This window comes from Neofelis nebulosa, chromosome 6 (assembly GCF_028018385.1).
Source record: "Neofelis nebulosa isolate mNeoNeb1 chromosome 6, mNeoNeb1.pri, whole genome shotgun sequence".
In the NCBI taxonomy this organism is placed as follows: domain Eukaryota; kingdom Metazoa; phylum Chordata; class Mammalia; order Carnivora; family Felidae; genus Neofelis; species Neofelis nebulosa.
Genome location: NC_080787.1, coordinates 87,390,370 through 87,418,326, shown reverse-complemented (window position 1 = coordinate 87,418,326; position 27,957 = coordinate 87,390,370). Strand labels below are relative to the sequence as shown.

General features: G+C 34.6%; 1 protein-coding gene and 1 long non-coding RNA gene across 7 annotated transcripts in view; one reads left to right on the top strand and one right to left on the bottom strand.

The window, feature by feature from the left end:
- Positions 1–27,957, top strand: part of EPHA7 (EPH receptor A7) — a 172,456-nt gene that overhangs the window by 39,759 nt on the left and 104,740 nt on the right. For all 6 annotated transcript variants that reach the window (XM_058734729.1, XM_058734728.1, XM_058734727.1 and 3 more), the window contains exons 4-5: positions 21,501–21,656; positions 22,697–23,032. In XM_058734729.1, coding sequence (XP_058590712.1) covers positions 21,501–21,656; positions 22,697–23,032 — 492 coding nt within the window. The remainder of the gene's footprint in view (positions 1–21,500; positions 21,657–22,696; positions 23,033–27,957) is intronic.
- On the bottom strand, positions 598–21,655 carry LOC131514566 (uncharacterized). The gene is made up of 3 exons (XR_009263130.1): positions 21,566–21,655; positions 11,104–11,187; positions 598–680 (listed from the first exon to the last, which is right to left on the bottom strand). It is a non-coding gene; the product is annotated as an uncharacterized LOC131514566 (long non-coding RNA).

The window sequence follows — 27,957 nt, the reverse complement described above, 5'->3', positions numbered from 1 at the left end:
GTAGTTGTATATACTAACAAAAGTAATTATTATACCCTAAAGTTAAGTTATTAAACTGTGACTCAGCTATTCATATTTCATGATGGCAAACTAATTATAGGTTTTTTTTTTTTTTTTTGGAGTCAAATTTAGAGCTGAAAGGTAAAGCACCTTATAGGATTATGTGTCAAATGAAATTAGATGGAAAGAAAAATTATGTTTTGGAAGAAGAGGCAATTCAACGTTTTCGCTTCTCTGGAATTAATGTGCATTTAGAGTGAACTTGCATGAAGGCAAATTTGATTTTCATAATTCATTAAATATTTATATTCTGATCATATTGCCAACTAATCCGTGTGAAAAAGAATTTTAGCCTGGACAATGCTAATAGATCTTTTCTTCCTGTATTACTTATATTAATATAAATGTCTATTTAGGATTTTATTCATTCAGTTACATTCAGTATAATCAGAGTTTATGTTTTTTTTTTCCATTTCTTTGTGGAATGGTTACTGAATGTATATACACATTCATGAAATGATTAGAAAATTATACATCACAGTATTCAGGTACAAGAGTATATAGTATACACCAAACGGCACAGGACTGTGGCAGAGGTCTGGATCCAGAAGAAACACACCACTGGAAACTGGACTGGAGTCAGAAACTGATGGCGGGGTTCTAAGCCCATTTTCACTACCCTGTAACATTAACATTAAAATTAGTGTCACTAATGTCTCTGAGCCTCCACTCTGATTATCTATTGAATGAGGGTATTTGCTTGCCTGCCTAACTCATATGCTGCTGAGAGGACACTCTTAAAAATCAACCTGCATTTTAATTTTTAATATTTTAAAACCAAAACTTCTGGCACGATCTGGATAATTGGAAAATGTAAGAGTAGAGTCTAGGAAATATCTAACGACGACAAAAATCTCTTAACTCTACCCCCCAGAGATGTCCTGAATGTCCAGTTCTCTACAAACAACCACGTGTGTCCTGTTCCAGTCCACCATCATCTTCCACCTGTATCACTGCCCCACTTTTTCTCTGTTTTCCTTTTCTGCCTTGTGCTTATCCAGTGCATCTACAGTGATTTTTTTTTAAGTTTACTTATTTATTTTTGAGAGAGAGAGAGAGTGAGCAGGGGAGGGACAGAGAGAGAGACAGAGATAGAGAGAGAGACAATTCCAGGCAGGCTCTGGACTGTCAGCATAGAGGCATAGAACCCAACATGGGGCTCGATCTCATGAACACTGAGATCATGACCTAAGCCAAAATCAAGTGGTGGATGCTCAACCAACTGAGCCACAGCAGCACCCCTACAGTGATGCTTCTAAATGTGAGTCATATCTTACCATTGTCTTCTAAAAATCCTTCACTGGCTTACTATTCCTCTTAGAAGGAAATAAAAACTTAACTCTTGCCTCTGCCTTGTTCTAGAGTCATCACTTGCTCCTCTGTCATTTGTATCCTACATTCCATCACAGTAACATCCTGCATTGCCTCAAATTGCCATGATCTTTTTCCTCTCTGCTCTTTCTTTGTCTGTGAATAATCTTGTTTCCACTCTCTTTTGAGTACTTCTTACTTATTCTGCAGGTTTCACGTGTACCAGAAGAGATGCCACTGAATCCGTGTTCCTGCACTGATTCCCATTCATGACATATCATGCTTTTTAGAATTGCTTGTTTAATTATCGGCCTTCTACTAGACAGAGCTCTGTGAGGACAAGGACTGTGTCTGTCTTTCTTCCCACAACGTCTATAGGTCTTTGCATAGTGAGTACATAAGACGCATTCATAATATTTGTTGGATGATAAATAAGTGAATAACTGTACAGGAAGACCGCACAGTACATAAGATGAGCTGTGATAAACATTTGTCAGAAGGTTACTGTATTGTGAGTGTCCAAAGAATAATGGACAAGAATTAACTTGATATGAGAGGTAGAGGGAAGTAGAAATTTCAAGTTTCCTACTAGTGAAGGAATACCAACTTTAGTTTTTGTTTTTTTGTTTTTTAATTCTAGGTTAAGACTTATCTTATAAGTGGAGACATACCTTTTATGTAGATAGAAGTTTGAAATAGTGACTCTGATCTGAGAGAAGAGAGGGTGGTAATAAGAACAGTCCTATCGACTTCAACGTATATAGCACTTTTTCCATTTTTCAAACCTTTTTTTTTAACAAAAATTTCAAGTGAGGTTAATTTCTTTTTTCAATGTTTATTTATTTATTTTGAGGAAGAGATGAAGTGAGTAGGGGAAAGTGCAGAGAGAGAGAGAGAGAGAATCCCAAGTGGGCTCTCCACTGTCAGCACAGAGCCCGACACAGGGCTCAATCCCACAAACCTGAGAGATCATGACCCGATCTGAAATCCAGAGTGGAGTCGAATGCTTAACCCACTGAGCCACTTAGGCACCCCAAAGAGGTTAATTTCTAAGCAAACATCTAGAACTTTAGCTGGAGAAACTTGAAGAAAAAGTAAGTTTATGGAAGCTAAAACTAAACTTGGTAACAAAGTTATGTTCTGTTTTGTGTGACTATGAAAAAAAAAACAACTAGCCGTAATCTTTTTTTTTTTTTTTCCCCTGCTAGTTAGGACAGGGCTTCATTAAAGGAGACACCTAGGACTCAGAAGTAAAATTGACAGCCTTTTTGTAGTATAGCAGGGTTTCTCAACACTAGCCCTACTGACATTCATGCCACGTAATTTCTGTTGTGGTGAGTCCTGTAGGTTGTGTAGCAGCATCTCTGATGTTCACCTACCAGATGCCAGTAACATCACCCCAGTTCAAATAACCAAAAATGTCCGCAGGTATGGCAAGATGTTCCCTGCGGGCAAAGTCGCCCCCACTTGAGAAATATTGCACTGGAAAATTAAAAGTTATATCCTCATGCTGTATGGATAGGAAAACTTTATAATATTTTGGAGCCTTTGTAATTCCCATGTAAATTGTTTCTAGCCCTGTATTTGGTGATTATTAGCAAAATGTGACCAGTTTCAGATTTTGTGTGGAATGTGAAAGTGATGAAGACTCTGGACTACTTGTCTCAGAAAGCAAAGACATCAAAGGAATAGAATGGGTGGTAGAAATGTAAGATAAGAAAGGAGAGTTAATTTGTGTCTTGAGGATCTGCCTCAAAGGTGTAAAAAGAGAATACATGAGTCTGCTTGAACCTTTGAGTTGCTTGGGACCCAGGGTTGAAGAATTGAAGAAGCCTTACATTTCCCCCAAAGATGGGCTTCAGTTATGGGGTATGCACTTCTGTATATAGTCTTTATTTTTGTTCAAATGCACTTGAATGGAAGACAGTGAGTGTTTCTTATAACGGGTGGCTACAATTTTCCAGAAAATGAGCTGCATATATTCCTGTAGGTAGGAGACATGTCTTTGGCCTTCTGTTCTCATACGTTACGGTCAGCTGTTATCATGTCAGTTGTTTGGCTGTGGACTACCAGTGTTGTATTAGTAGGTGAAAATGAAACCACAGTTTGTCACTTGGTCACTGCTGGTGACAGTATGGCATACTTTCTGGAGTGTGATCCCTCTCCTTCTTGTTTATGATCCTCAGAGTTATTAATTATGAGAAGGCCCCACCTTCTTCTGCCTAACTTCTATATCTATAGACCATAAATCTCTTATAATGGAGGTTTTGTGGGCATACTTGCTAAGAGAAATAATGACAGAAGTCCTAAAATACTGTGATTTTTCTCCTTTAGTTGTCATGAAGAAAGAGAATGGTAGCGTTCACTTTTCTTAGTTGTCTTTAAAAAAAAAATGTCATACTTTGCAGATATGGATAGAAAGCAGATTGATATCAAATTGTGTACGGATGCTTACATCACTGTTAAGGGCAGCAAAGGAAAAGCATGAACTGACTTGAAAATAAGTTGTATTATTGTAGAATTCTGTTCTTTTTTCATTACTTTTCCTTTTTTCGCTCTTTCTCGCTCTCCCTCTTTTCAGTGAACGTTTTATCTGTAATAGCTGCCTGCAGTGTACTGGAGCTTTTCTTGACCCTTTCAAATCCTTGAGTTTTTATCAGTCTGTCTTATGTTGTTTTATTTTGGTATCACATGGCAAGTTACACAGTTTGAAACGTGTGTTTGGCATATTTTCTTTCACTGGAGATTATAGGGCAAAGTTGTACCTTTATCTAAATACCCTACTAAACAAAGTAAATTTGTACAGACCAAAGCGACAGAAGGAAAACTAGGTTAAATTTCAAATGGATTTTTAAATGACGTTATTTTAAAGAATCCTTTATACATGATTTCTTCAGCTGTCGAAACTATTAAATGAATTCCTAAATTGAAACTTATAGACATTTAGCTACATAATTTATATAATTATGCAGTTAAAAAGACTGCTTACAAAAATGTTGGAGAACATTCCAGAAGCTGTTTTTACATTTTGGTGAAGCAAAATTTTCTTAATTAAAAAACAAAAAACAAAAAACAAAAACAAACCTGTTCTTTACAATATAACATAATAAAGAATTATAATATTAATTGACACGTATAAAGTACTTAGTATGTGCTAGGGATTGTTATAAGTTATTTTGTCCACATAACAGTCCTATTAAGAAAAAAAATTACTTTTCCTAGGCCGTTTCCTATCCAGTGGTCTAGTAGCAGGTCAAGCATTTAAACCTAGGGTTTGAATTCAAAGTGTTTGGCTCTGTAGCTTGCATTCTTACAGACTGTCCTCTACTGATCTATAAACTTTTTCTTACCCATCAATATGTATCCAATATGCAAGTTTCTTCTATTTTGACAAATAAAATTTCAGTCTATGTAACTATATATAAAACATTAACATCTTGGGCAGTATTAAAGACTTGATTAGTGAGGCATTAACAATAGAATGAAGACTTCAAAGGACCAAACTCTTGTGAAATATAAAGGAAATATGACTAACATCTTTACATTTAATTGGAGGAATATGAGAACTGTCTTGCAAGACTGTAATGAGAGTATAATGACCCTGCATGAGATGATAGATAGATAGATAGATAGATAGATAGATAGATAGATAGATAGATGATAGACAGGTGATAGATAGCTGGAAATAGAAATGTAAATCTGAGCTAAAGTGATTAATTTTAGGAACGGGAAGAGAGAGGAGGGACTCAGTTGCTTAAACCAGAGGTCAGATATGGCTTTACAAGGAGATGCGATTTAGAATTGTAGCAAATGCATTTGTAATGAATCTTCTTCCAAAAGTTTAGTGCCGCATAGTTTACTTCTTGATATAAATAGCTCTAAATTCGAACCTGACTCTAAAAAAAAGAAAATGCTCTGGTTATATACCTTTTGTGAGACTCTATGTCATTTTAGTGCTTTCTGTTGGTTGGAAAGTCAATATTCTACTACCTTCTTATTATTTCTTCTGACATTTGATAAAATCTTCTTTATCTAATGTTATGCCATTTCTCTCTGAAAGTTAATAATAGGGATATTTATGAAACACTGAGGTGTAGTATGAAAGGATTTATTCTTTCATATGTTAATCAAATATGTAAAATGGGATTTGGAGTACATTTTTTTTTTGTTTTGCAAGAAAGCATGCAATATATTTATCCATTAGTAAATGGCATGCTCATGTTATGCTCGTGATTATTCAGAAGGAATTGCATTCAAGGAAATGTAGAGTAACAAAGATAGCATAAACCTTTGCCATTCTAGAGATATAACTGTGGAGATGTTGATGAATCCTGAATGTGAAAAATACCTCTAATTTTGATACTATCCTCAAACTCACTAATTAAATTATCTGCATAACACTGTTGATGATCCTATGTGGTAAGCAGCTGGCAAGTCATTGATGTATCAAATTCCAGAGAATCAAGAATATATACTGATAGCAAGATTGAAAACTGTTCCATAGTATTTCCAGAAATCATAGTGAACAAAGGAAATATGATTCTAAAGTACTTTTCTGGGTTTCCTGCACAAAGTATTGGTTGAAAAAAATTAACTATAGCATTCTCTATTTCTAAAAAGTCAGGGCTTATGCTTTATACTTGATACAAATCTGTTTTTCACTTGACCAAATTCTTTTTTTAATGTTTATTTGTTTTTGAGAGTGGAGGTGGAGAGGCAGAGGGAGAGGGAGACACAGAATTGGAAACAAGCTCCAGGTTCTGAGTTGTCAGCATAGAGCCTGATACTGGGCTTGAACTCATGAACCATGAGATCATGACCTGAGCCGAAGTCAGATGCTTAACTGACTGAGCTACCCAGGTGCCCCTCAATTGACCGAATTCTTTAATAACTAGTTATATGGTACATCTGGATTTTAAGAAAAGATGAGAATTTTTGCTCGTATAGTTTTCTGTTAATTTTATTTTTGACTTTGATGTTAAAACAACAAAGTAGAATTATAGGGTATGTTGATAAAATTTAATGTAATATAAACTGCAGAGAAAATGTGGTATCTATTGGTTCATTCCAAATATAAATTAGTGTAAGCTTTGATTAGGTCAAAATACACACATATATTTATTGTATTATTATGTATCACAAATATTTGAATAGAAAAATATATAAACTCTTAGCCATTGTGACAATTCTTTTAAGAAATATACACTCTAAATCATAAGTCTGTATATAAAAACTTGGCAGAGAGTAGTTTATTTTGAGAATTCTCTATTCCCTTGCAATGTAACCTTTTTTAAAGAGTAATAGAAGAATTAATTTAATAAAAAAATTAATGAATTTGTGAAATAGACATTAAGGCAATAACAATATATAAACCTACTCAACTATCATATTTTCCATGTGAAAAGTAGAATGTTTAACTAACCATATTAAATGGCACTTAGGTTGTTAGAGCTACACACATTGCACTTTGCAATGAGGTATTCAAAATTTTCATGAGCAGAAAATTAACTATTTAAGGGTTTGGACAAACTGCATACCATTTGGTGATGCAACATAGATGGAAAATATAATAAAGCAAAGTTATAATGAGGATAACAGGTAAAGAGCAGTGCACCTTATCTTGATAAAAGATGGTTTCCTCCAAATTCTAATTTTGCAAAATATTTTATAGCATTCAACGTTTGTCTATTTGTATGATAAAAGAAGGATTTCATTTTGGGAAAATCTAAGAACTGCAAAATCTTTACTGACACTGACTATTCATACTCTTTTAACATCTGTAGCTTGCAAAGATTCACCTTTTAGCCTTTACTGATTATTTAATTATTATATGTATTTATTTTTAATTTTTTAAATGTTTATTTTTGAGAGACAAGAGTGTGAGCGGGGAGGGGCAGAGAGAGAGAGAGGACAGAATTCGAAGCAGGCTGCAGGCTCCGAGCTGTTCCAAGCTGTCAGCAGAGGCCACTGTGGGGCCTGAACTCACGAACTGAGAGATCATGACCTGAGCCCAAGTCATATGCTTAACCAACTGAGCCACCCAGGCACCCCAAGGACTGCTGATTTAAACTACAAAATAATGTTACTGAAAAATAGCAGATGGAAAGGAATGGCAAAAGTCATATTCTTGCAAGGTTGGGACTCTTTCCTCTTATCGTTGTTGACATTTGGTAAGGATCACCATTGGTCTTGTCATGCCTTAGGTACAGTTTACTGTTTCATTATGGTGAAATAAAATAAAAGCATTTGAAAATTTTCAAGCATCAGATGCAGATGCCTCAGTTTTTCATTGGTATATATCCAGTCACAAAGGTGTTACACAAATTCTTATACAATGCTTGATTATTCCTTGATTGATCACACCTTGGCTTTTAGACATTATGTTTATTTAGGCATATAGACAGCTAGTATTCTTATCTGTCTTTTGTTGAACACTTACAAAAAAGTAATTCAACTTAAATGTTGAAAATAATTACTCTAAAAGTATTGTCTGACCCATTCCACCTGGTTTCCATCTGTGACAATATGTCTTCACAATCTGTCCTCTGCTTTTCTTCTGTATGTTCTTTACCATTAGTGTTGGGTGCAATCTTTGAACTGCTTTTTTCCTTCTTTATTATCTGTATTCTGGTTAGTATAAATTAAAATTTCCAAACCTTTATGTAGGTTTTGAAACGACTTGATTCTAATTAACTAGGAATATTTAATTCCCTATCAGCTCTCTGTACATAATACCGTACTGTATGGCACCATTAGTGTAGAAATAGAATGGATCATTATATTCTAGTTTAGCCTTTTCTTTGTAAGAAATTTCAACACATTTTTCATTTGGAAATGTACACATTTACATTATTATCCTTTACTATAAGAAAACAGTATTTCACTTGTACAGTTTTCATTTATTTCAGATTTAAATATACTTTGTAGTACTTACATTACTTTTTCTGAGCTAATTCTTTATGATAAAGTACTTTATGTTCTTATCCAGTTTTCCTGTCTTAAGGTTTCAGTTTTAACTTGAAAAAAGTAAAATATTACATGTACATATAAATAGGCTTTAACCCTTGGTTTTGTCATGCCCCTGCATAGGCCATATGCAAAATGAATTAATTTATTTTAGAGACATATGAAATTGAATGCAAAACACAAAGGTACAGAAGGGTATGTGGATATATATGTGTTTATCCTTATAATAAGAGAAAAGATGTAATGGCCCATTGTATTTAAATTACTTTTTTTGTTTACAATAATTGTTTTTAAAATTTAAAAGAAAGCCAGTAAGAAATAAATTGAAATCATTTTTCATAATGTAAGGCATCAGTGATATTTCTGTGTTTTCCAATAGAAATGTTAATTACAAGAATTTATTTTAATAGTGGCCTGTCTAGTTCCAAATTACTAACAGAAATGAAAGTATATGTGTACTTTCTAGAATATGGCAATTCTGGATTATCTACAACTAGAATATTCTTGTTTTTGAGTTTGGATAAGTCATATTTAAAGAAGAATGGTCTGTTTTAAGAATGAGGGACTATCACTCTTTATCTTTTTGTCTTAGAAAAGAGCCCTACACTGACAGTTTTATTATGATTTGTAATTCACAACTAGTAGTTTCCCTCTCTTGGAACTTTTCTTTCCCTTGTTCAAAGAAAAATGCTCTAATTATATGGTTATAAAATATTTCACATCTCATTCATATACTTATTCATATTACTGTGTTAAAGATGCTCATAGAATTGTGTTGCAAATTATCTAAAGCACTAATCTAAACATGGCTATGCAGTTTTCTCCCTGGACAGCTTAAAGGGAACTCCTTAAGAGTGAGAGCCCATGAAGTGTCTTTCCTTAACTGATATAGTCAGGACTCTACTGCATTCTACTTAGGTATATGCTATGCTCTTCCCATTGATCTGATTACAATAAAAAGTTTACTTAGTTGTGTTGGTGAATTAGTCTTTGGTAAGTGGGATAGTTACTGCCTGGTGCTTAATATTGCAGGATGAGTTCAATAAATGCATTCAGTAAATGCGAGTTAACTTCCTGCTATATGCTAGGCATTGTGCTAGGCTCTGGAATCTACAGATACATAATTTCTGCCCTTGAGGGTCTCACAGTGAGCTAGAAGAGACACACCTGGGGAAATAATTACGACAGTGTTAATGCTATAATTGTGGTATGTCATACAGATCAGTTTGGATTGTCTTCAGTAGTTTTAGGAGAAGGGAAATTTTTAACTGATTCGTGAAGGATGAATTAGTTATTCCTTAAAAGCAGGAGCTAAACTAGATGTTTTTTTTTTTTTTTTAAATATCGAACATAGCTACTCTTTTTAAAAAGTTTTTATTACAAAATATTAAACATCTATTTAATATTCTAGTAGTACCTACAGTATCTTTCTGCAAAATGCTGTGAATGCGAAGTGGATAGGATACTGATAGAGTTCTGTTGGATTATTTACTTGGTGTGGAGATAAAAATTAAAAATTAACTTGTTTTCTATTTTTAAGGAGTAGAAACTATGGGGATGCAGTTACAAAATCTTACTGTTTAATTTCTAGAAATTCAGTTTGTCTTACCACTATATATACACATATGTGTATATGTATGTATAAATGTGTGTGTGTGTGTGTGTGTGTGCGTGTGTGTGTGTGGTGAGCTCCCTTTTTTGAAAAAAGGAATGAGCTCAACAATATCATTTGCTGCGAGGATTTGTTCTGCCTGTTATTTTCTTTTATTTCTAAGAATTAAGGATTGAGTGAATATCCTCATTGTCCTGATGCATCTTTTTAAAATGTCATGCTTCAGGGCAAACTGATTTCTTTATGATCTTCAAAAAATTTTCCACTGACATAACAGAAATGATTATTTATCTTCCCACATGTTCAAACTGCCTTAAACTGCTCTAGGGTTATTTGCTTCACAAGACTTAGTATTGATCCACATCTTATAACTGACTAAATAAGGAAAAAAGTAGTCTTCACAAAATAGCTAGAAAGATTGTTTTAACTGATGATTGTGTTTTAATCATTTTTGAAAGTTTTGCCGAAAACATGGTGAAAAGCCCACACTTCAGACTGCTTGAAATGGAAAGACTGCCCTTTGCTTTAAGAAATTAAGATGGGGGGCGCCTGGGTGGCTCAGTCGGTTAAGCGGCCGACTTCGGCTCAGGTCATGATTTCACGGTCTGTGAGTTCGAGCCCTGTGTCGGGCTCTGTGCTGACAGCTCAGAGCCTGGAGCCTGTTTCAGATTCTGTGTCTCCTTCTCTCTGACCCTCCCCCGTTCATGCTCTGTCTCTGTCTCAAAAATAAATAAACGTTATAAAAAAAATTAAAAAAAAAAAGAAATTAAGATGGAATTATTTCTTTTTATTATGGTTATGGATCTCGCAAACTTTTTCTACAGATAGGTAGATTTAAGTGTTTTGTAGGAGAAAAAACAAATATTGATGAATCACTCATAAAATAGTTTAATTGTAATTCTTTGAATTGTACTAAAAATGTTCACTTTATTAAATATGATTACATTTCAAATATGTGTATTGACGTACATATTTCTTGCCCCACTAAAGTTTTTTGAACTTGAAGTAACCTGATTTTATGAACCATTTTGATGTTGCCAGATCCACACTCTTAGCATCGCTGAAAGACAAACCAATAACTGCCACAAATAACTCTCCAGTTTAAATATAATTGGTCAATAATAAGTCTCTACCCACATTTCCTGCATGTCTACCTGTGCTGAGTAGTTTTCTCTCTTCACGTTGATGAAGTGCTACAGCTCTGGCAGCAAAGGTGACTTTAGAGTCTGTATTCACCACTGAAATAGGAGATAATTAAGCACATTGTAAAAGATACAGATTAAGGCACAATATTTATAGCTTATAGAACACTTAATTATGAAATATCAGAATTTTAATTGGCTTAAGCACATAAGCAACTGATTATTCACACCATTGGATACCAGGACAAAAGTAATAAGTATTTAGAGATCATCATATTTGTTTTTTTAGTGGACAGAACTTTGGTCCGTTGCCTAGCATAATGCAAAGAGTAGACAAACAATAATTATTTAGTCGGGGAAAGAATGAGTAATTTGACTGTATTTGCCTAATAATTAATTTGTTTTTCTTGTTTGTTTACACATCTGATAATGGAGAAGTGGCTCATTGTTTATTAGAGGTAGAAACTAGAGTGAAATAAAAACTCAGCATGGAAACTGACATCGTGAAATAATCATATAGTTATATTGAGTGCTTATTCTCCACCAGGCACTGTGCTAGACTTTTCACAGGAATTATACACTTTAATTCACAATAGTCTGATGATATAGTCTTATTATTAGGTCTCGCTGTTTTAGATATGGACAAACTGGGCTCAGAGAACTTAAGCAGATTTGCAAAGGTTACACAGCTAGTACACGCTAGAGAGGAAGGCAGTGTCGTCATTTATATAAAGGCCAAGTTGTATTGCTTTTACAGGCTTGTTGAAGTGAGACTTTTGTGTGGTGAAATTAACAATGTCATTCGGAACATGAATTTCGTCTTTTAAGAAGTGTTGTTTTAAAAATGATTATGTTTGGGGCGCCTGGGTGGCTCAGTTGGTTGAACGGCTGACTTCGGCTCAGGTCATGATCTCGCCGTCTGTGGGTTCGAGCCCTGCATCGGGCTCTGCTGACAGCTCGGAGCCTGGAGCCTGTTTCGGATTCTGTGTCTCCCTCTCTCTCTGCCCCTCCCATAATCACGCTCTGTCTCTCTGTCTCTCAGAAATAAATAAATGTTAAAAAAAAAATTAAAAATGATTATGTTCAAGCTAGAGTTTTGGTCTTTCAAAAGAGAAACCCTCATTCATACATTTTACTTTTTTTGTATGTAAAACCTACATTGTCTAAATTTTCTTGGTATGTTTTCAAAACTATGAGGAATAGTTTAGTATAATGAGAATGAATAATAACATTGAAATTATAAAACCTATGGTATTATAATAAATATAAGAGAAATATTTAAAAATGGACTTGACATACAAGAATTTAAATAAAAACTTGAAATTAAAATATAAAAGAAAAAAAGAAACTTGACAGTGGCCTAGATGCTATGGTAAATTGTGTCCCTGCCTGAAATCTTTCTAACAACAATTGCTATTTAGGAGCTCTCCCCATTACAGCCTCTTGTTGATAATGACAATGCCCTCAAGGAGATCTGTTAGTAAAATAAAATAATACTGTATCATAAGCAGGGCATTTTTTAAAGTCACTGCAGGTAAGTAATGTTTGAGTTTGGTTAGCTAGCTTCCCCTAGCAGAAGTGTTTTTAGACCATGGGAACCCAATAATTATACCATTTTGCTATAGGCTTGTATTAGGGTTAAAATTATTCTGTGTTAGTGCTTTTCCCATGGGGTTATTGCTAGAACATAGGTAACATACTGGAACATACTGAATTGCATAAGTAATTCAGTTTTTTTATCTGTAGGTTGATCCCTCAGAATGGACCTATGAGGACAATCTTGAGTGAGATCCAGAAGGGTCTGATTTCATTTTTCATCCTTTCTTTTATGACAATTGATGTTTAAGTTATTTACCTAATTTAAAAATTCCACTGCTGGATTCTTATCTGCATGAACCAAAACAAATGTGCCCGTCTCTGGCAACACAGACAGGGTTTGACAACAATGGCACAGTGAGAGCTAGAGGTGAACTGTTAGGCAGATGCATCGCTGACACTGTGCCCGCCACTGCCTATCAAGGATGGCGTGCAGAGGCAGGACAGTCCTTTAGAGCTGGTCTTTCACACTCTGGCTGAGGCACCACTGACAGACTAAGTGGGTGTGAGTTTGTATGTGGGGTTTTGGAGGTATGGTGACGGTGGTTGACATACACATTTTTTAAAGGTAGCATTTCGATGAAAACAATTGTATGGGAGTTTAACAGTTAGAGAACTGATTAACTGATTGCTGTATTATTGTTAAGACAAGTTTTTGTAAATGCAAATACACACACATGCGCGCGCGCACACACACACACACCAACATGCATGTGTCTATAGCACTTAATAATTGATAACAAGGAAAACAAAGACATTGAAGCCCAGGAATGTGAAGTGGCTTTGTCCAAATTACATGCCAGTAAATCATGGAGTAGATTTGAACAGATTTTTTTAGTTAAAATCCAGTTCTTGTTTGCCGTATCACATTACTTCTTTAGCATGGCCTAATTTTTATAAAGTAGAATAAGAAGACAAAAAAGATATGAATGTTCTAACTTGACATTTTTCCTCTTTTTTTTTTTTTAACCATTTTGGTAATGACATCAGAATTACAGTGATATTTTGGTAAAATGAAGAGTACCTTAATGCCAGACCCCAGAAAAATTCCTGGCATATTCCAAACGTATAATTTAATAAAGGACAAAAAAAGTGTGTTTATATAATGCTTTGTTTTCTTTTACAGTCTTTTAAAAAGTTTTAAAATAAAACTTTAAAAAGGTTCTCATTTTACATGTTTCTTTTTCACTATATGGTTTTAGTAAACATTAAGTACTCAATTAAATAACAAAACTAAATCATATATATACTTATAATGCCCTGAAATTAATTTTTCTTTTTTTCTTTTTAAAAACCCCCAAATATTTTCAGCACGTGATACCTGTTATCACATGCTTTATATTCTGCACCACTTCTTTTCTAAACTCTTACAAGTTAGTTCTAGGGTGATGTGGATGGTGCCTCACAAACTGTAAGATGCTCGTTACATCATGTTGTTTTTATCCTCTCTGCCCGCTGTTCATTCTCAATGTGAAAAATCATAGCATATCAGTGACAGGAGGTCTGGCGTTCAGGCGGACTTTTGTAATTATTCCCACTGAGGCACTGTCAATAGGATTAAAAAACAGATTCTGGATCTGTCCACCCCAGATGAGGTCAGCACTTTGAGCAGTGGGAGTACTATTTCTACAAGCTGTGCTTTCCCCTTTGCATTGTAGAGCATAGACATTAATATGACACAAATATTTGAGAGCTCCTATGGAAACGGACTGGCTTTGCTCTGAATTAGGCTCTGAATTAAGCAAAATGTCCATCTGCAATAAATAAAATAACATTCATTAGGATCCCTAACTATGTATTTATGTAGATTCTACAATAATATTAAAGCCCAGAAAGTTTCAATTACAGAACAATCCACTTATAGTTCATAATTAATAAACTCTTTGCAGCTGCATAACTGTGGCCGGAAACATCTGCAAAACCTCATATTTTACACACAGACACATACACATAATTCCTTCAGAAAAAGTTCAATTGTGCTTAAAATCACAGGTCTGGAAACAGAGTAAGACCTGAGGAAGCTGAATCTAGCTGTATTCAGTTCGCTTATGGTAGGAGAAGGAGGGGACTGGGGCTTCCCTTGTTTGGGAAAGAGATATGGGTAAAATAAAATAATGTTTAAGGTCTATTCAGGTATTCACCCAAAACTAACTTTGTATCATTAAAAACCTCCCCTGACTATAAGCTGCTTTTGATTAGAATCTATTTCTTTTGTTATAAAATTATTCAGATAAAATTGCTACTCCTGAGATTAAAGATAAATTATTATTTATGAAACTCTAAAATTAACAAATGGGTAAAAGGAATATATTGATGATAGGTTATAATCTAGATCATAGATTTAAAAGTTTCCAATTCTTTAAATAATTCATAGCTAATTTTTATACCTAAATACAGCTTTATAACAATAGATGAATATAGAGTATATGTATTAGAAAGGCAAACTAATATATTATTGAAAGCTTAATTTGACATTTTTCTTAATATTTGCTTACTTCTATGTTCAATTTGAAGTTGTATTATTAATGGGTTTCATTATATATACCAGCTTTACTGAAATATAATTCACATACCATACAATTCACCCATTAAAGTGAACAATTCAATGGTTTTTCAGTATAGTCATATGAGTTGTACAACAACCATCACTATAAATCAAATTTAGAACAGTTTAATCACCCCAAAAAGAAACCCTGCACCCAATAATAGTCACTCACCATTTCTTCTCCCTGCTCCAGCCCTTAGGAACCAGTAATTTATTTTTGTGTCTAATGGTGTCAGTATTCTGGACATTTTGCATAATGGAAATATATTTTTGTGACTGGATCTTTTCATATAGCCTGATATTTTCAGAGTTCCTCCATATTTGATTGCTGAATAATATTCCTTTGTGTTTATTTGTTTGCTAGTTGATGGACATTTGGGTTATCTTTACCTTTATGGCTATTATGAATAATTTAGTTGTGAACATTTATGTGCAAGTTTTGTATCAATATACATTTTTATTTCTCTCGGGTATACACCTAGGAGTGGAGTTGTGAGGTGTTGTGAGGTAATCTGGTAATTATGTTTAACTTTTTGAGAAATTGCTAGTCTTTTTTTTCAAAGTGGCTACACCATTTTACATTCCTAACACAGCAAGGCATGAGACTTCTAATTTCACCATATTCTTACCAACACTTGTTTTATCTGTCTTTTTTTCTTATACCTATCCTACTGGGGATAAGTAGTATCTCATTGTGGTTTTGATGTGCACTTCTCTGATGGCTAATGGTGTTGATCATTTTTATATGTGTTCATTGGCCGTTTGTGTGTCCTCCATATAGAAATATCTGTTCAGATTCTCTGCCTATTTTTGATTAGCTTATTAGTGAATTTTCATTTTTTAATTTTCATTAGTTTTAAGAACTAATTTTTCATTTCCATTTTTCATTTCATTAGTTTTAAGAAAACTAAAAGTTTTCTTAAATTTCTAATTTATTAGATTTCTTAATAATATCTCATTTTACCTGCTTCATTGATTTTATGGTGGATGTATCTTGTGATGTATTCTTTAGAAACTTCGATAGTCTGAGACAAGACCCAGAACCTGCAGGATGATGGTTCAGAATATGCAGATTCTGATGCAGAATATAGAAATGTCCAGACCGTAATGATGATTCAGTGGTTTTGATAAGGTCAAGTCATTAGTGTTTTTTCAAAGTGTCCCTAATGTGCAGTCATAGTGGACAGCTGACTAAGATATAGATTATCAGTGCTTTAAGGTCCAGGGTGGTGTCAAGTGTGTCTGATATTAAAAGTGGAGCTTAAGATTTCCAGAAAATGAGTCCATGAAGGACCAGGGAATCTTTCCCGTCTGTAGAAGAACTCTAGAAGTATGTGGGTTTTCTGGGATAACCAGTTTGTGGGAAAGGGTCAATCGAAATAGAGTCAGGTAGGATATCCCCCAAGCTTACCCTTATAGGTCATAAACCTAAAGAACCAGAGCAAGTCTGAGTATCTGCATCCTCATTCAGAAGGAAGAGATATTCCATTTCAACTAATTTTCCAGGCTACACAGAAATTTGTCTGTGGCTTTTAGGATGACCTTTAAGATTGTTCACTGTTGGGACACCTGGGTGGTTCTGTCGGTTAAGCGTCCGACTTTGGCTCAGTTCATGATCTCATGGTCCATGATTTAGAGCCCCGTGTTGGGCTCTGTGCTGACAGCTTGGAGCTTGGAGCCTGCTTCAGATTCTGTGTCTGCCCCCCCCCCGCCCCTCCCCCACTCACTGTCTGTCTTGCTATGTCTCTCAAAAAAAAAAGTAAATAAATATGAAAAAAAAAAATTAAGATTGTTCACTGAGAACACGGATTTGTTATACCAGTACCCTGATTGTTCCATAAACTGCAACATGCGAATAGATATTCAAAGTTCTGGCACCCTGTCGACATCCATTGAAGACAACTATGGAATCTGATTGTTAGAGTTTAACTGAGAAATCAGAATACAAGGCTTTAGTATCCACTCTCATATATTTAAATGTCTTCGTGTTCAGGATTTGTTGCAGTATTAGTACTTTTAAGTAAGTCATTTATAAATAGGAACCCTATTGCCTTTTTTGTTCTTTTTTAAAAGAATTAAAATCTCAAATATTATTTAAGCCACTTTAGTTTCATAGGGACACTATTCTTATTTAAAGATAGTTGAAGTTAAACATAATAAATTTCATTTATTTCATCACAGTAGATATTATAACAGATCTTGTAATATGCTATATTGTACCATGGTTTAGTGGATGTATTATAGTATATTGTTACTGCCTGGGAAACAGAAGTTTCATGTACTTCCTAGATTCCGTTTTTCTTTGACGGTTTTTCATTGAAGAACGGACTAAGTGAAAACTTGCTTGGTGTATGAAATCTGACAAGATTATGGTTCTCAGCGCTAGGATAATGAACTTATGTTATTTTATTCATTAGGGCTTCAAAGGACTTGATAAAACAGTCGAAAGAATCAATCCCAGGCCTTTGTGATAACACTGAAAAAATAAACTATTGCTAAAATAATAGGATAGATTATTTTTACAAAATTATTTAAATATTGAAAACAAATTTTGTACATATTCCCAATCTTCATCAATATAGTGAATATTACCTTCAAATAATGTTCAATTAAAAAAGCAAAAACATCAAAAGGTAGGAAATTAAAATTGTATGTTTCTTTTTGTAACTAACTTTACCATAGTGCACATACTATATTAAAAAAAAAAAAATTTAATGTTAATTTTGAGAGAGAGAGAGAGAGAGAGAGAGAAAGAGCGTGAAGGGGTGAGGGGCAGAGAGAGAGGGAAACACAGAATCCGAAGCAGGCTCCAGACTCTGAGCCGTCAGCACAGAGCCCGACATGCGGCTCGAACTCATGAACTTTGAGATCATGACCTGAGCCGAAGTCAGACACTTAACCACCTGAGCCACCCAGGCACCCTACACATACTATATTAATTAAAGTTTGCTTTGAGTTCAAATACTATTGAGCAGATTGAGAACTAAAGCAAAGAAAGAAAAGTTTTAAAGCTGCGTTTGCACAATTCCTAGAAAGTTATTCCTAGATACTTTACAGTTACGTATAAAGGGAATTTATCTTTGAGGTTTCAGAAGGCATTTACCTCGAAAAACTTTCTTACTGGTACCTTTTAGAAAACCGTTGCATTCCTGTAGGGGAGAAATGGCCTTGTTTCCAGATAGCCTTTTTGGGGGCAATTGGAGAGCTCATGTAGATCTTATGTGGCTCTCAGATATGCTACTTCGCCCCAGTTTCTTTCCCTGAGTATTTTACTCAGGTTATTTCTTATAGATATCTCATCTAAATTTTTAATTTTATGAGCATCTGCTACTTCCTACCCAAACTTTTTACCACCCAGTTGCTCACTATTATCCTGAGAGATACAGCTTATGTCTCTGCATGTTCTTGGCTTTACTCTTAACACCATAGCTCCAAAGATTTTGTACTTATTTTTAATAACTCTAAATTAATAGTCTTCCTAGAGATTAAGTGCAAACTGTCTTGTTACCACTTATTATTTTCAATATTAACTGAACTGAAACAGAATATTACTTCAAAGAAAAAATGTTAAGACTTTGATGACCACATTTTTCCGGCATTGCCTCTATCATTATCTATTTAATGATAGCCATACATGTACTCCTCAATTTTGCTGGCATCTTTGGTGCCAAAATTCACAGTGAAATTGAGAATACCTATTTAGTATCTCTTCTGGAAGGTGTGCTAGGCTATTATTTCATAGTTTTCTGAATTAAAATAATAGCTTTAAATTAGTGAGAAGATATCTTAAGAGACAACAGGGACCCAGAGAAAATTAATTTTTAGGGTTGCTTTAGCAACCCTAAAATTAGCCCTGGGGACCCATTGAATGAGTGCCAGACTTTGGCTCATTGAGCAGTCAAGGCTGGTGGAATAGCATATGGTTGAGTATCAGTAGTCCTGTGTTCTAAATCCAGTTTTAACCTAGACAAACAGAATTATTTGAAGAACTCAGGTTACTTTTGCTTCAAATCTGCTTTCCCATCTGTTAAAGTGGTAACAGAATTTAATGTAATTTGAAAGTTGAGTGATAAGGGTTTTGCATTTCTCTACATTAGGTACCATATATATTCTACAAACTATGCGAGTTGAGCAAGAAATGTCCCTCCTTATCCGTAAGAAAAATAGGAATAAGCCTTTATTACAAGCTTTTATTTGCAATGGGAGCATGAGGATTCTCCTGGATTCCACCAGGCAGTGTGCTGGTGGAATCTTCTAATTCTGGAAGCCTTTCCTAGTGGATGGTAAATTATGTTGCCATTGTGTTTCCCATCTCCGGGCTCCCTAACCTCTCCTCCTTGTAATAACTAATACACACATGTCCTTAAAGACTGTCAGCACATACCTCTTCTTTCTCCTTCTTTTTCTGTTTTTAATTCTCTGGACCTTGATGTTATCAAGCTGCAGGTTGTAAGTAAAGCATTGTCTTCTCTATTTTATGGATGTCATATGTGATCATTGAATTATAGATGGAACATAAAGCAAGATAGGGTGAATACTTAAAGAGAGGAATTTCTATCCTGAGAAACGCAGGCCAAATCCTTCATCCTACCAGTTAACCATTTTTTGTGTGGCAGGATCATGTTTTCAGAAACATTTCAAGGTGTTATATTTTAGTTGTATTGTTTTATAGTCAATCTCATTGCTCTCTCTGTGCCTTAGACTTGTATAATTGCTACTGAGAACATGTGAAGAAGTGTCTTTGCCTAAGATGTTTGTGAATGCTTTCCTTTTGTATGAATTAAGGAAACCAACCAAAAGCAGATTGGCTTCTGAGGGCAGTAGTGCATCATCTATTTGTAAGGAGATGCTTGTAGTTCTGTGTATACATCTATCACTTATCGATTGCTATATAACACATATTTAAATTAAGTTTCTAAGTTATCTGGAGTACCTATCTTGCTTGTGTAATATAGCCTTATTTTCTTGAAGCTGAAAAGATGATTTTGAGCTCTCCATGGTTTCAGAATTATTCATTAAGTATTGAGCACGTGAGCAAAAGTAGAGAATGACTCAGTATACCATCTTGATAAGATAGGATTGTTTAACTTACCTAAGAGTGAAAATGTAGATTATGTTCCTGAGGGATGCTCAAGTTGAGGACATTAAATAAATGTGAATATAATAAGTTAAAAGCTATACTTGAATTTATGTTAAATATTCACTAATCTTTCTTTATAGATATGATTAATTTTTATTCAATTTGAAGGTCACTAAAACTTAAACATATATTCATTTGATAAATATGAAGGGTAAATTAAACTTACTTAATATAGTCAATGTATCATGCCATTAATTAATAAAAAAATTTGAAATAATGAAAATTTAATTTGCTAAATTTTACAGACAAATATATAAAATAATCAGTGATAGAAAACGGTTCAAGGTTTCCTGACTTAATAGCAAATAGGGTCTAAGTGAGTAAGAGCAACTTTACTGAGAGGTGCTAGGGACCTTCTTTGTACTTGTCTATTCATTGCTGAGAGCAGTTGCTGTGTTAGTGTGACGGTATTGTTAACTTCTCTCAGGAGAGGATAAACAGTCATCATCTGTTTACAGTTGAAGGCTTTCTCCTTATTTGTGGTGGAATAGGTTTCTCCTATTTATAGGCTTTTGTTATTTTTAGTAACAAGAAAGTTCACTTAGTGCAAGGTACCCTGCCTTGTAACTTAAATTGGTTGAAATTGTATCTTGAAGTTTTCTGAAAACTTGAGGGAATACATTTCTATCATTTTCAGATGAAATTTTTTATATCATTATTCTTCCTCATCAGATAATTAAAATTATTTTAGTATTTTTCAGTATCAACCAAATTAACAAATAAAAAGTTAATTTACAGCTATTTTATATTAAGAAAACATAGCTTTGAAGTATTTTGGTATGTTTCAACAAGTAAGTTAATTATATTGTAAGTGAAGTTACCCTGAATTAAATATCCTAAGATTTTGTCATATTAAATTATGCTTTTGTTCAGTTTTGGGCTCTAGGTTTCAGACCAATGCCACCTATTGGTGCAAGTTTACTGTATTATTTGGTTTTTATTGTTTTACTTTAAAATGTAGTATTCTACATTCTACAAATTGATTTACACTGAATACACTTTATTTTATCAGAAAGAGCTTGTTTTTCACAAATTAAATTTCATATTTTATTCTTTGCTATTACTAAAATTAAAAAAAAAATCTATCTGCTCTCATGTTTCTATTTTCACTTTCTTTTGCATCCCCAGCCTGTGGCCGTGGGTTCTACAAATCTTCCTCTCAAGATCTCCAGTGCTCTCGTTGTCCCACTCACAGTTTTTCCGATAAAGAAGGCTCCTCCAGATGTGAATGTGAGGATGGGTATTACAGGGCTCCATCTGATCCACCGTATGTGGCCTGCACAAGTAAGTTCAGAATCGTAACATAGGAAAGGACTTTCAGATTCCTTACACTGGTTGTACTATTTTGACATCATTGAGATGGGCTTTGGATTTGTGAATGAATTCTTAATTGTTGTTAAATATTGAATTTTTTTTTCATGAACTGATAAGGCCATTTTTTTTTATTTTTGAAAGAGAGAGAGACAGAAAGAGAGAAAGAGAGACAGAGTGTGAATGTGAATGGGGCAGAGAGGGAGGGAGACACAGAATCCGAAGCAGACTCCAGGCTCTGAACTGTCGGCACAGAGCCCGACACGGGGCTCGGGCTCATACGCCGTGAGATCATGACCTGAGCGGAATTTGGATGCTTAACCATCTGAGCTACCCAGACGCCCCAATTTTTCATGAACTGATAAGATGCATTTTAAGAATATTTTTCTCATGTATCTAATAAAAATCATAAATAAAATGCAAACGTTATTTGAGTCTTATGTGGTTATGAAATGTGATTAAAAAGTAATGGTTTCTGACTTAAAATTCCATCACTAAATAGAGCAAATCTCACATCTTGGTGCTTCAATTAATGAATGTTCGAGAGACCCAAATCCAAAGCCAATCCCAGACTTACGGTAAATCATTCTTGAGCACATTAGGAATGAATAGATGTATTCTCTGTTATATGGTTAAAAGGAAAACTATTTTTAAACAACTGCACAACTGTTTTTTTTAGGTGCATTAACTGTTCTTTGTAATTGCTTAGAAGAAAAATAGCTAAAGACTGTGGCAAAAGCACAAAGACAGTTGTTATCCTGTTTTCATTTTGACATATTAAATGGAAAATAAATAGAGCCTCTTGCCAAGTGAATTCAAGGAGGCTTTTATACAGCTTCTTTAGGAAAGGTAATGAAATGTTTATGTAAAAGAAAGCATTTCAACTAGTTTTCTGTATGGTAATTGAGCCACTAGCTTCGTGGCCCACACAGATCCTTTCCTTCATTTTTTGTTTTTTGGGGTTGTTTTTTTCTTTTTTTGTTTATTTGTTTATTTATTTTTGGTTTCCAAAGGGCCTCCATCTGCACCACAGAACCTCATTTTCAACATCAACCAAACCACAGTAAGTTTGGAATGGAGTCCTCCAGCTGACAATGGGGGAAGAAATGATGTGACCTACAGAGTATTGTGTAAGCGGTGCAGTTGGGAGCAGGGCGAGTGCGTTCCCTGTGGGAGTAACATTGGCTACATGCCCCAGCAGACCGGATTAGAGGATAACTATGTCACTGTCATGGACCTGCTAGCCCACGCTAATTATACTTTTGAAGTTGAAGCTGTAAATGGAGTTTCTGACTTAAGCAGATCCCAGAGGCTCTTTGCGGCTGTCAGTATCACCACTGGTCAAGCAGGTATGTTTTTCTGTTTGTCTTCGCTGAGTGAATAATGCGACTACATTAAGTGAGGTCTCTCGTGCGTGAATATTTAGTTAACTTGGCTACACAGAACTAGATTATTCCAGCTCGTTGATGATTCACACCTCTAACTTTTCTTTGTTATTCCTCCTATTGACTATTAACCATTGCTAGACTCATTAGCATCTCCTCCAGAGATTCTGGCAGGAGAACTAAAAAGGGATAAATTGTCAACCAGTTAAGACTGTTCTAAGACAAGAAGCTCCACTGAAAGATCTAGAAGAGAGTGAAAACATTGGACAAAATGAGATGGTGGATAGTTCTTACAGTTGTACTCTTTTGTGTGGTATATGCGCATGATCAAAGACTGCATGATAATCAGGGTGATGAAAGAGTGGAGTGCACTGTCTCACAAAGTGTTAGCCAGTGTTTTACCACATACGATGTGACATTTGTCATATATGGCAAGTCTGCGTTAAAATGGGCATGAGGGAATTTTAAGTTCATCAGTAGGTTTGTGATCATATTACCATTTGTCATATTAAAGCAAGTACTTGGGAGATCTCGTGAGAATTTCAAAAGAAGTGAATTAGGAAGTAATGACCATGAAGACTGTGAACTTGTAGCTTAGCCTAGGAGCAATTTTCACTTTTCTTCATGGCATTTGAGGTGCTCTACTCAGTCATGCTTTGTTGTGGTATGTTTTGGAAAATACAAGTTAGAGAGGAAGTTTCAGAAATTGGAGACTTTCTAAACCTTCAGGAAAATCTTATTACTGAAAGAAGTTTCAGAAATTGAGGGCTTTCTCAACCTTTTAAAAATTCTTGCTGGTGAAAGAAGATCTTGTGTGGTAGATGTAGCCAAGTACTATGTCATTGTTATTAATAAAACGGGACCTGCACTGGAGTACTGAGTTGTGAGAGCATCATAATAAGCTTATAACGGAGTCTTCCTGATCTTTGGCTGGCTGTCAAAACCAGTATTATCCCAAATTCCTGGACATAGATTAATCTATTCTTCACTTCTATGCCAATTTTAACAAAATGTTACCTATTTAAATTATATCTGCAGAATGAAAACTAGGCATCTGGTTTTATGCTTACCATTTTGAACAGATTAATGAGTTCTTATTCTAAAAGTTTCATTTTGATGTTTATTTAAAAGACTATTGCAAATCTGATCTCCCGTGTAAAAGCAGCAATCTGGAGGAAAAACGACCTAGAAAATTTGAAATTTCCAAAAACTAGACAAAAGAAATAACTAATTTAACTGATTTTGTTTGATTCATTTTTATTTACCCTGACTCTATTTGCTATTCTTTCAAAATCCTTTTGTCAGATATTTTTGCTTGTGTTGCTTTATATTGAAATTTGTCATCACAGCTTTACAGTCAGTGGGTTTGAAACATTTTAGGTTCATGATTGTGACACTAGAGCTATCTTTGGAACCACTAAGAGCAACTCTTGGGCCTGCTGAACTAGAATAGTTCTTTTATTCCTGATGATATCAAGTATAGAAGGGACATTTTTATTTATTTTTGAATATTACCCAAAGTTGTCGAGCTTATCACACAAATAGAGTTTGCCAAATAGTCTGTTTTTGGGGTCTGTATTTTTGCTCTTTAAATACCTGCTGTTTAATTTTTCAGGTTAATACTGCATGGGCTAAATCGGTCATAGATTTTCCCATAAATTCTTGAATCAAATATCTCACAGTTGTTAGGTAAAATGGCTTTGGGTGTTGATTCTCTTCTGGCTAAGGGCAAACTAGGTTTGTTTGTTTGATGGGGGAAGGTAATTTAGATTAGACTAGATTGCAAAATTTAGATTGTGATGATTGCAGAGCTCTGTACAAATGCTAAAAAAATACTGAATTGTACACTTAAAATGAGTAAACCTTCTGGTACGTAAATTATATCTCAATAAAGCTATTCAATTTTTTTTAAAGAAATAAATATAAAAAGTTAAAAAGCAAACTATGGTCATACTTTTATATTAACATATTCATTCATAATTGCCTAGTCTCTCCTACATCTGAAATGCTAAAACCTCATGAATTTAAAGTTAGCTTTTTTTAAAAAAAGTTATGCTATTTTTTTTTATTAAAAAGCTATTCTTTTTCAAAAAGAAATGCATCTAAACAAGACAATCTGTGGTAATTGTAGAAGGTTTCCTGTATTTTTTAACAGAGGAAATTTAGAATATATTAGTGACTGTTGCTCTACTGAATTTGCACACCCACTTCCTGCTGTTCCCCATCGCTAATATTTTTGTTCTTTCTAAGGGGAGAATGATTTGAAATTTTTCCCCTGTTCATTACTACACATGGAAACCTGCAGTGATCCTTGAAATTCTCATTCTCTATTAACTAAACAGCACCACCTCCCACCTGGTTTATGCTGCAGTCATTTCAATAATGAATTTAAATCTAGATCTCTGGTCAGTCATCCCCGTCATCAGCAACCCACTGCTACCAAGTATAAAAAGATGTAGTAGGAGAATCTGCTTGTGTCTGGGCAAGAATAGAGTGAAAATGGAAAATTATTAGCCTGTGTGTGAAAGGTAGTGTGTATACTTTGTAGTTTCTTTTCTGTTAAGTTTGGAGTCTGGAGCGTAAGTTTCCCCCACACCCCCTATCAGTGTTTGTGGAAATGAGAATACATTGAAGTCCCCTTATGCTTTGTTCAGGGTAGGAATCGGAGGTTTGGTGTTAAAAGATCTGTGCTCCAGCCCCTCCCCTGCCACTTAGGAGTTACATGCTCTTGGGTAGATCACTAAAGTTCCACATGACTGAAATGGGGATAAAAGAATACCTACCCCCCTGTCTTATCCTGTTAGATAATATTAGAGAAAACTTAAAAACTCTTCAGTGTCATAAAAATATTACTTTAGCGCATTGTAGTAGGGGTTTTTTTTGTAGTACTTTTTATTGTAGCATAGTGTATTGTAGCAAAATGGATGCTGAATTAACCCTCTTTTTATACAAACTTTGTGAACCTGTCAAGGCAAAGCACAGTAAACTCTGTATCTATTGCAGTATGGGGGGAATTATTGGAGGCTCAGAATTGGCATTTATGTTTTATAACATTGGAGGAGGAAGAGATTAATTTTGTTTTGTCTGTGTAAAATGTGATATTATCTAGTCATAAGTTATCTTAAGACTGAGATTCTACTTTAAACTGATAATTAGCTTTAAGATGAGAAATGCATAGAGAATAATATATGATATTTATATAGAGATAATTTTTGTATTTATCAGGAACATATGACCTCCAGAAACTGGCTGATATATATATTTTTCTTTTTTTGTTTTACATTTAAGAAAGAAAGAGGGAGAGAATGAGAGAAAGAGAGAGAGAGCAAGAGCATGGGTGAGCAGGGGAGGAGCAGAGACAGAGGGAGAGAGAGAATCCCAAGCAAGCTCTGTGCTGTCAGTCTGGAGCCCAATGGCGGGCTCCAACTCATGACTCTTGAGATGATGACCTGAGCCAAAATCAAGAATAGGACACTTAACCGATTGAGCCACCCTCCAGGAGCCTTTCATTGTTGTTTTATTTTGTTAGGAATGGTATTACTTATTAAGGGTGAAGTCTCACATGTCAAGCTTATGTATGTCAGAGATATGTTAAAAATCTCTAAGTGAGGGGGAAAGCACATGCATTTCATCTATGGTCTTATGATCCTTATTCTTCCTTACATTGGAAGGTTCTCTTAAACAAAAATGGTCTTAATAATTACATCAGTGTTCTTAAGACCTGACTATTTAAATGCTACTTTTTAAATATTAACTCAGCCAACTCTACTACGTAGTATGTATCAAACAGTGTAGGTAAAGATTGGTCCTGTCCTTATGAGGAGCCCATATTGTAGCGGATATATTTAGTTACATACCTAATATGACAGAACACTTGAATATAATGTGATGCCTGCTGTAGAATATTAGGAACAAAACACTGAAACCTCAACGAAGGAATGATCCATTCTATCTGCAGAGAGGGGGAGTCCTCACAGAAAATAAGTTAGTCAGTCTAGAACTTTGGGGCGGATATGATTTTACCAGGAGGACAAGTGAATCATTTTCTAAGCCCTCAAGAGGGCCTCCCCGATTAAAACATAATCAGTGCCACTACATTTCTTCTACAGACCAAGTACATTAATACAAAAATGGTCTGCAAAAGTATGAAAGTTCATAAAAATAGGTCACCCTAAAATTATTTTCTCTTTTTATAATACCTCAGTTCACTGTGGGAGCACTTAAACAATTAGACCATTTTCAAAGCAATACAAAATTATAATATATGTGATCTTACCCCCCAAAGAGATTCAAGGAACTCTGCAATTATTCTTCAAGCAAGTGATTATGCTGTGTTCATCTGTACCTTTACCATGTAACACAATTCTTTCTGTATGCCAGCTGTACAACGGATGTTGTGCACTTAATTCTGATGAGGAAACCAGTCGTACATAAGAAAAGTTAAATGATTTTACAAGAATGAAAGCATCGAGACATGAATGGAAAAGGAATAGGATTTGATATTCAATGACATAATTACTGAATTTTAGATGAGTTACTTCAGCTCTTTGAAATTGAATTTTCTCCTGAAACAGTATCATGCTATTTGACTCCTCATGCGATAAAAATTGAGCCTTTAGTTTATTATCAGTTATATTTTTAAAATAAAAACGTGTGTTATGGTACTATAACGATTATAATCATAGAACTAATATTAAGAGTGACTCATTACTGAACACTTATTATGTTTATGGCACTTTTCACATATAAAATGCACATGAAAAGAGTGTTAAAACTGAATCACTTCTTTGAACTCATGGAATTGTACTAAGTAAAGAGAGGTTTGGGACATAAGGCCTCTAACAGCCCATCTTATGCCCATCACTAAATGGACTGTCTAAATTCAATAC